This window comes from Alosa sapidissima, chromosome 23 (assembly GCF_018492685.1).
Source record: "Alosa sapidissima isolate fAloSap1 chromosome 23, fAloSap1.pri, whole genome shotgun sequence".
NCBI lineage: Eukaryota > Metazoa > Chordata > Actinopteri > Clupeiformes > Clupeidae > Alosa > Alosa sapidissima.
Window position 1 is genome coordinate 29,601,724 of NC_055979.1, and position 10,000 is coordinate 29,611,723.

The window sequence follows — 10,000 nt, forward strand, 5'->3', positions numbered from 1 at the left end:
CACACACACACACACACTATGCATTCTGGCTTGTGTCTATTGTCCTGCCTGTGTATTTATATATATTTATAAAACACTTCAACACAAAGGCAAATTGTTTACTACTGAATAAACAATTGGATATCTAACGCCCCATTCCACCCGTAACATAATTACAGCAGCAAGAATCAACAAATAAAACCATAAATATCCAACAGATTACACACTTTCATGAACACCAATTTCAAGAGCCATTCTGGTCAAATTAAATCTAGTGTCCTTACATTCCTTGGCCTCGCGTGGACATTTCCCCCATTCGAATGAGAACACAGCACGGCTTTCTACGCAGGTATTTTTAGATCTCTTCCTACCACCTGCTCCCAAACATTACATTCATATTTATGTTTCATAATCTTAAGAGCCCACAGAGAGAGAGAGAGATAGATAGATAGAGATAGAGATAGAGAGAGAGAGAACATTGAAAAGGAGGAGAGCATGCTCACCACGCTATCTTAGGATTGGTCGCCTTCAGAGAAAGTGGAGGGTTATGCTCACCTATCTTGATGAACCTGCAGGGAAACATCTGCTCCTCGATCTTGTGCTTGAGCGTGAAGGTCTCCTTGTTGAAGTCATTCTTAAGACCACTGAGGGGAGGAGAGAAGAGGGGAGGAGAAGAGGAGGAGGAGAAGAGAGAGAAGAGAGAGAAGAGAGGGAAGAGGAGGGGAGGAGAAGAGGAGGAGAGGAGAAGAGAGAAGAGAGAGAAGAGAGGGAAGAAGAGGAAAGAGGAGAGAGGAGAGGAGGGAGAAGAGGAGGGGAGGAGAAGAGGGTATGAAAGAGGGAGCAAGAGAGGAGAGGAGAGGAGAGGAGATTAAGATATTTGATGTAAGTACGCTCCTAAGACAAAGAGTGTTGTCTAGTTCCTCTTCCCTGAGCATATGATGTGTTCCTGCTGTGTTTAATTTATTTAATTCATCCATTTTAAAAAGCAAGGCCTATACGTTGTTTTTAGTTAAATGCAGTAACACAACAATAATAATTTAAAAAAAAAACATCAACAACGTTTGCTTAACTGAACAATAACAGTGCAGGGTTGCTACTGGCTCACCTGGACAGAAGCTCGGTCATGTTCTCCTCACTCATTCCCCCAAACACCTTGAACTTCTTCAGGTTGCACACGTGGGTCTTCTCGTACTTCCCAAAGGTGATGCTCTGCACGATGGCCGGCCGCTCCAACTTCAGTGTCAGGTACTGCCAAAACAACAAGCACAAGCTGTGAGAACCAGGCATCACCAGAACGACACAAGCATCTAGAACCCAAGAACCAGAACAAGGACTGCAGCTTCAGGGTCAGACACTGCCAGGCACAGACACGCTTTTAGAACGGCAAGAACAAGAATGAATACCTCAACTTTTTGGTTGGCATTGCTGAGACCTCACAGGAGTGTTAAGAGACATGGGCAATGTTACTCAGAACTGACTGATCCATTTGGATTAAGGTCATAAGAAGTATCAAACTAAAGAGTCACAATCTCAATACGGCACACAGGGAACCTGACTAATATGGAGTACTGTGCGTACTAATATGGAGTACTGTGCGTACTAATATGGAGTACTGTGTGTACTAATATGGAGTACTGTGCGTACTATGTGATGTGAATTGTAACTCTAATAAAACCCTTAGAGTTCCCCTCCTACTAAGAATACCAAGTACCATACTAATACCAACAACTAATTTACCAAGAATACCAAGACTGAATACACCAAGAATTCACCTCCTCACCACTTACGGAAAACTGAATCCCTTTTCAAACCTTCAGTTTCATTTCGACATCCTCTGCCATCAAGCGCTTTTTAGAACATTCAGAAGGGAAACCTGCTCCTCACAAAGCCTAAATTACCAGTGAATTCCATCCAGGAAAACCCCCAAAGGAGCAAGGCCCCCAGTCCCCAAAGGAGCAAGGCCTTGGGCTCGAATTTAATTGACTGCCAGATGCATATGAACTAAAGCCATCATGTAGCGTGTGGAAGCATTGCACTGATTCCCACCCATGTTTGGGCTTCTGTTCGCACGCATGGGATTAAATTAGCAGAAGTTAGCATTAGCATTATGCCAAGTTATTCAAATGGCTCTGGTTCATTTTGGCTCGTTGCCGCCTTTGGTCGTTGCCAGTCAATAAAATTAGGACTTCTTGTGTACAGTGGGCTTCTGGAGGCACGGTGGAAAGGAAGAGGAAGAACCTTCATGTGTTCCGTACACTACCAAGTTCACTTAGAACCTTCATGTGTACCGGACACTACCAAGTTCACTTAGAACTGTCATGTGTACCGCACACTACCAAGTTCACTTAGAACCTTCATGTGTTCCGTACACTACCAAGTTCACTTAGAACCTTCATGTGTTCCGTGCACTACTTAGAACCTTCATGTGTTCCGTACACTACCAAGTTCACTTAGAACCTTCATGTGTACCGCACACTACCAAGTTCACTTAGAACCTTCATGTGTACCGGACACTACCAAGTTCACTTAGAACCGTCATGTGTACCGCACACTACCAAGTTAACTTAGAACCTTCATGTGTTCCGTACACTACTTAGAACCTTCATGTGTTCCGTACACTACCAAGTTCACTTAGAACCTTCATGTGTTCCATACACTACCAAGTTCACTTAGAACAGAATGCACCAATGAAGCACCTCTGAAGCTGATCCTAATGCAAACAAACAAGCAAACAACATCTCTGTGGATGCACTGGGAAATACACACCCTCACACTCCTGATGCACTGGGAAAATACACACCCTCACACTCCCGATGCACTGGGGAAATATGCACCCTCACACTCCCGATGCACTAGGGAAATACGTACCCTCACACTCCTGATGCACTGGGGAAATACACACCCTCACGTTCCCAATGCACTGGGGGAATAAGCACCCTCACACTCCCGATGACTTTGTCGATGATAAAAAGCCACTCATGAAAACGCTGCGCGAACACAACTTATGTGTACGACTTATGCTAGGACTTAATCTAAGAAAAATAGCACTAAACTTTTTTTTTTTTAAGCACAGACCATTCTGACAGGACGGCAGATCTGACAGCTGGAGAAACTACTGCTGTTCGACGCACAACTGGAATTATCCGCAACGAGCCATCGACTCATCAATGCGGAGAAACTACTGCTGTTCAACGCACAACTAGAATTATCCGCAACGAGCCACCGACTCATCAACGTTTCAAACGCCGTTAGGCTCTCAAAAACTGTCACTCACATAATTTTCCTCCCTCAATCAAGACGGGTGCCAATTACGCCCCTCAAGTACAGTCAAGGTGAAGATGCTTCACGCCATCATAAACAACTGCTCCTGTATGGATGGGGAGATGCTTGACGCCATCATAAACAACTGCTCCTGTATGGAGTGGGGTTGCTTGGTGGCCGCACTATGCCAATAGCAGGACTGCATTTCCACATCATTTGCACAAACATTACAGGTATGTGGATCAGTCTTGGCCACCTCTTTATTGGGAAGAGCTTTTCTCTGATGAAGACAAATACAGCCTCCATTAATCAATCCTTAATTCCCATTAAGACACACTTAACTAGACTGTTGTACCTCAAATCCCACTGCCATGCTAGCAGGACTTAGAAGCTCACACTTCACAGAGCCATTTCAGTGACTTAACCATGAGTGTGTCTAAATAATTCCATCACATTTCTGAGCACACGTAACAGTAATCCATCAGGTGTTCACATTTAGAAAAGGCTCCATGTGCCGCCGCTTCCACACAGACGCAATCCGGGCTGGTCGGCTGTAGGAGCAGCGATTACCAATAGGTGGGAGGGGTTCAGCCTCTAATGGTAACGATGATGACGATGGCGACAGCGCTCGGCTGTTAAAAATGACGGCCATCTGCCGGTTGGCAGCTCAGGCATCGACTGCCTACCGCTGTGGGCACTGCCCAGGTTGGACTGATTGCACCCTGGGAGGAGTCCACAGCAGATCGATGCTCCGTTCATCTTAAAGAGTCCTTTACACATTATCTGCCATGAGAGCTAACAGGGCGTCCTGCCGACAGTCATTCATTCAGTCCTGTGTCCATCTGCTGTAGCCCTGCTGCTGGAACATGGGGCTCATCAAACCCTGGTCATCAGATTAATCTCAGCAAGTGGAGAGCACCAGACAAGAGACTAGATGACGAAGACTGTTCATAGTGTAACTGAGGTCTAAATATGCAGCATACTACAAATTAAGGGATTCATTTGGTTTATTTTCTGTTTTTTACTCTCTATGTGGTTAGTCAAGAATGGTTTGTATCTATGACAGTAACTATCATATGCTATGCTTCCTTCAGACAACCACCACGAGTATGAGCTGGTATGTGTATGAGAAAAGCCAAGCAACAAGAGACAAAGCGAGAGAGAGAAAAGCCATGTTTCAGCAGGTGGGCCCAACTTGCCCACACGTAGACTCTGCTAATCTGAGTCAGAGTACCATGTTAGCTCTCATGGCAACCACTGGAAGAGCACTGTCAATATGAGCACATCAGTGATCTAATTTAGACCAGTCGCCATAATGTCATCCATCCATTCTTGCAACCACAGCAGTGGGAAACCTTGTGTGCATCTCTGAGGTAGCCTTCAGCATGCTATTACCCTTTGAAACATGTCAGTGATTCTCCACTGACACCTTACCTAAGTAGCCTTTTGCCACTTGGACGACGGGAAGAAGAAATGTTTACCTGTGGAGGGTAGTTACTTTCAGAGGACCATCGTGAAGACTGGTCACTGGGCTTATCCACCAAGATGTTTCTGTAAACAATTAAGAAGGTTAGAGTTGATGAGAGAAGAAGCCTGGAAAATATAAAACCTGTTACAATGTGAGAAATTCGCACAACGGCACTGCACATTTCGGCCAATTTGGCAATATGCACGTACACTATAGGCTACCGACTACAAAGCAATATGCACGTACACTATAGGCTACCGTATACAAACATGTTTATTAAAAAACCGCATCCTTTGCACCACTGCCAAACAATGTGCATTTTAAGGAGCATATCTCGTGCAGATAGACTAATCTTTAGACACCTCCAGGTCATCAGCGCTGTCACCATTCCTGTATCGTAACGTTTCGGTATCAAGTAACGATAGAATAATGAAATGATTGTCCTCGTGACCGTCTTGCAACTCATACTACTGTCATTAAGAGTCTAAAATAGATAGCTTGCATTTCTGCTTGGTTGATCGTTACTGTCATCATCAGATTTCCCTGGTAATACGAGCATCAGCGAGCGTAGCCAGGGTTGCTTGAAGACCTTGCTAAACGGCTAACGTTAGCTGGGTAGCAGCTAGCCAAGTTACACAACCCATCTCGTGATGATATACTAACAAAAATAAGGTTACATCAGCAAAAAAGGAAGTAACATTAGAGTTGAAAGCAGTCCGTTCTTACCGGACAGGTGGCGCCCTGAAAATATAACTGAAGATCTATAAGATGTCTAGTGTTATCTTAGTTACCACTAGGCAGACCCTAGCCAGCGAGCTCAAAACTGTTATCTAACCCCCGTTAGCTTTGAGTTGTGAATTAAGCCAAATAGCCTACATGCTAACAGTTAGCTTCGTGGCTACCTTGCATACGTTGCAATTTGTGATAAGACGAATCTGCAAATAGTGTGCAATGCAAGAACCGAAGACAAAATGTTTAAAAGCCCATTGTATTTGCAAGGTGTTGTCAGAATATGAGCGCGGTGTGGGCATGAAGTTAAACGAGCTGTTTTGTTCCCTAGCCTTATCGGGCCAATTAGGTGGCTCACTTGCTAGCTAACCTGGTTGTCTAGGTGGAGTACTTGGCCCGCTTTCAACTTGGGTCGAGATGAGAATAAACGATTAGGACACGTATGTCACCGAAATACAAAGAGAGAATCACGGTCCGTCTGTGAATGTGTTACTCACTCTGGCAAGTATGTAGAGGAGTAAGAGCTCCATTTAAAAACACTGTAGGAAAGCACTCTGTTCTCAGGAGCCACCGCCATCTTGTTGCACAAATAACAGGCAGCAACGATCGTCAAGTAAGATCTGGGAGTGACATCTCTTAAAGAGACAGTTCTAATTTATTTCTTTACAGTCCCTGATGCATCTTATAACCTAGTCATGGCCACTAGTAGCCTATGGGGTCAACATGTATTCCTCACTAGTAGCTCATGCTGGAGGAAGGATAGATAGATAGATAGATAGATAGATAGACACTTGATCCCCAAGGAGAAAATCAAGGTCTCAGTAGCATGCAGACATCACACACAACATGCACTTACAGCAGAAATGGTAAATATAAGTATAAACATATAACCAAACTCCACTGTACAATAGAGACAGTAGAAGGTAAGAAAAACTAACAAAACAAAATACTAACTGTACTATATAAATTAAATTTAAAAAAATCCACAGTGTGCTTGAGGATGATCAAGCATTAGACACTTGCAGTGACAGGGACGGGACTGGCCTGTAGTTCTGTGTGCATGTTGAGGTGCTCAAGAGAGTGAGTGTCATGGTGAAGGTGCAAAAAGTAGTGCAACAGTAGTCCTGTAGTTCTGTGTGTATGGTGAGGTGCTCAAGAGAGTGTGTGTCATGGTGAAGGTGCAAAAAGTAGTGCAACAGTAGTCCTGTAGTTCTGTGTGCCTAGCTGTGAATGGAGAATTTTTGGGCATGTTTTTCTTAGCCTGTGACAGGGACATACAAACGGTGGAAAAGGTCAGGATGACAGGTAAATATTTTGTCAACGTTGTTTTTTGATATTTACAAGGCCCACGCCTGAAACTTCCAGGAGCAGTGATGACCCTAATTGGTCAAACGTGTTAGGCTCCTGTGTAGTTATTACTGCCAGTGCAACTACTTAGTATTCAGGAGAGAGCTGCCATTCCGCGCAAATGCCATCACTTGCAAAGCTGTCAGGGGACTACGATTTAGGTGCATGATCTAAAAAGCCCTGTGAACAGGTCCCAAGGCTATTAACGGTCCAGATGATTCATCTTCTGATGACTATGAGCTGTACATGTGTGATGGGCTCTATAACAGTTTTCCCCAACCCTGCCACGACATTAGGATCAAACACATTTATTTCTTGGATTTTTCTCGAGCAATCCTTTTGATGCTGTTCATCATAAATGGCAGAGGAAGATATGTTCTTGATGGGTGCTTTGTCTAATCAGCCAAGAGATCATGGTATGTCTGAGTTTGTCATTATTACAAAGAAATTCAAATGATTCAGTCTTGCTGTTTTATTGGGATTGTCCTTTAGACAGATTTAGACTATCTCCCAGTAAAAGATACATAAAAAGCATTAATTTGTTTGTCTTAATACTCTAATTTAGCTTTTTTAGTTTAGCTCTATTTTGGGGTAAGACTTTTAGGCTGATGTATAGGCTACTTTTGAACATCAGATGTTAGATGAATCCCTCTTGACCCCTTTTCATGTTACGTGTGTGAGGGAGAAAGCTCACTAACTGTATGTCTAAGTGTGTTGGGAAGTTTCACTTAACATGTCAAGAAACCAATTTTCGATGAGCTGTGTTTCAAATTCGCACACTGGCTCTTCCCACTGTAATCACTCACAGCCCACGGACATGGAGGGGACGCGGGGAACGGTCCGGGGCGTCATTACGCGGGTATAAAAACGTTGTGGTGCGTCTATGCATTGATTACTACCATAATTTCTCATGTGACCCACCCATTCCTCCTTGACCCTCACAATATCAAAGCCAATTAGCCGAGGTGATTCATGGTCAGAGCGAAGTTGTCTTTGTCCGGAAGCGAGCTGATGTAAGGGAAGAAGATAATGTCATTTCAGCTAAGTGCGCCAGCACTTCGGGGTGCTTGGCAAGACGCCATCCTTAATTCACCATAAATGGACATCGGTCAAGATTTTCATCTGTCCTATACAGTGTTTCCACCTATGCGTCATCATGCGTCAAAGGATTCCTTCATGTGTTATCCAGACCTTTGTTTTGCTTCCATACCGTCATATAGCCTAATTCTCTATTTCACAGTCTCTCACTTTTGTCCCACTTTTCAAGTCCTTTGCAGTTTATTTCCCAATGTTGCTCTAACATGATTTTAATTCATCTGAGAATGCGCACACAGTAGCCTATGCCATCGCATAGACGCGACACATAAACATGTCATGGGTAACATGTGTGGCAACCTGTTAACGATCGCTGACCAGCCAATACAGCCCCCCCCCCCACCCCCCGCCACACACACACACACACACACACACACCTCAATGACTGTGCAGGGATTCGATCACGTGGGAGGTCCCTTTAAGTTTCCACCGACAGAGGCTGCGGCCATCACATGATGAACATGATTTAATGAAAACGCAGGGGCAGAGACCCGCGGAGCAAATGGAACTGCGTAGCCTATGCCATAGCCTACTCACAGTCAAATAAGAAAAAGTGTGCTTTTTGGAAATCAGTTTTACACAACCGGCGAAGTAAATCTAAATGAAAGCCAGGAATGAACTTGCACTTGACATCCCGCAAGACTTTGAACAGCTATAGGAGAAATCCGAAAAGTGCTTTTGTCACACCTTTTTTCTTCTTTCGGTGTCTGTGCGTATTAGAATAATCAGTTATTTATAGTAGGCCCTAGGCTGCTATGCACACATTGATTCTAGTAGCCTACGATGCTTTATCAAACTTCGCCGTCAACCGCAGGTGATTTCCCTGCATGTTGTTATTACGCTGACTAGGAGGGACTAGGGAGGTAGTTTTCAGCAAGTGATCTGGGACGGCGCAGAGGATTCTGCTGCGGGCTGTGACTGCTTGCTCCGAAGAATGCGCTTGTTGCTACGAGAAGATTGTTGGTCAGTTTTCTTATGGCAGTTCGGGTCCGCATTCCAATGTACGTTGCGCACATATTAATAGGCCTCTAAACCATGTCGACATGGCAAGTTTATCAACGACGGAACACGAGATTGTTTGTTTCATTAAGGCTTCAGCTGAAATCCAGAGCTTCAGCTGCTCGTTTACCCTAGGAACATCACGCCCCCTAACTGCGTAGCTGGCATAAAGATGTCACAGGAACTAATGGAGTGCACAATCGGTCAGCAAGAGACCAAAAGGGAGCCGAAAAAATGACACAATCAGCGAGTATATTATGTTTACTGTCGAAAATAAGCCTGTATTTTGAGAAACAGAGGAAAGGGCCGAGGTAGGGGATAACTCTGCTCCCGGAATGATGACAGACGAGCTTCTGGCATTTTCATCGGGGACGCACTTTCATAAGTTGCGCTGTTATTTCAGTACCGTCGTCATCGTTACACAAGATAAAGCGGACATGGGTGACGTTCCTATGATCTGAACATGGAGGTTCAGTTGCAGAGAGGAAGATCGTGGAACCAAACGTCCTACAGTCTACTGCCAATGGTAAGAAGACATGTTTACGGCTTGTTTTGTAGGCTACATCCAGAGGCTAGCCCCATGGAATAACAGCAGGTTTAAAATTATTTAAAAAGATAATGATAAGCCGCAAATAAATCTGGTCTGTGTGTTTGTTTATTGGACCAATTCATGTGGCACGAAATGTTTGTCGTGGCAACTGTCACAAACCAAGTGTTTAGGCTATTCGTTCGAATGTTGCTACAGTGTTAAGAATATAATGAGCGATGGTGGATCAGAAGATATCTATGTTTTATGTTGAAGTTATTTACTACTTTTGACGCTAAAACTGTCAGGCGGCATCAGTAGGTGCGGTCGCAGCTGACAGTCTGTTCGCACAAACAGATTCTCTAGCGGAAGTTACAGGACACTGATAATAACATACGACGCCACACCACCTTGTTGGTCGGTTGGCTATACAGCGGACGAAAACACCAAAGCACCTGACCTCCCGGGCGCGCTTGCCGCACGGGAACGAGCAAGTGTCGGCCGGTTAGGATCGCGGATAAGCAAAGTAGATCTAGACTAGGTTACGTATTTAACACATTAAACACATTTACATTAAAGTGATCAAGACACGGCCT

At 44.3% G+C, this 10,000-nt stretch overlaps 1 protein-coding gene and 1 long non-coding RNA gene across 6 annotated transcripts in view; one reads left to right on the plus strand and one right to left on the minus strand.

The window, feature by feature from the left end:
- The window catches only part of mkln1 (muskelin 1, intracellular mediator containing kelch motifs), a 37,965-nt gene extending 31,920 nt beyond the window's left edge, over positions 1-6,045 (minus strand). For all 3 annotated transcript variants that reach the window (XM_042080817.1, XM_042080816.1, XM_042080818.1), the window contains exons 1-4: positions 5,935-6,045; positions 4,722-4,791; positions 1,085-1,227; positions 535-623 (exon numbers count right to left, since the gene is read on the minus strand). In XM_042080817.1, coding sequence (XP_041936751.1) covers positions 535-623; positions 1,085-1,227; positions 4,722-4,791; positions 5,935-6,014 — 382 coding nt within the window. In that variant the 5' untranslated portion in view covers positions 6,015-6,045. The remainder of the gene's footprint in view (positions 1-534; positions 624-1,084; positions 1,228-4,721; positions 4,792-5,934) is intronic.
- Positions 6,046-8,348: 2,303 nt separating this feature from the next.
- The window catches only part of LOC121698632, a 64,440-nt gene continuing 62,788 nt past the window's right edge, over positions 8,349-10,000 (plus strand). For all 3 annotated transcript variants that reach the window (XR_006026813.1, XR_006026814.1, XR_006026812.1), the window contains exon 1: positions 8,349-9,404. This is a non-coding gene — a long non-coding RNA (uncharacterized LOC121698632). The remainder of the gene's footprint in view (positions 9,405-10,000) is intronic.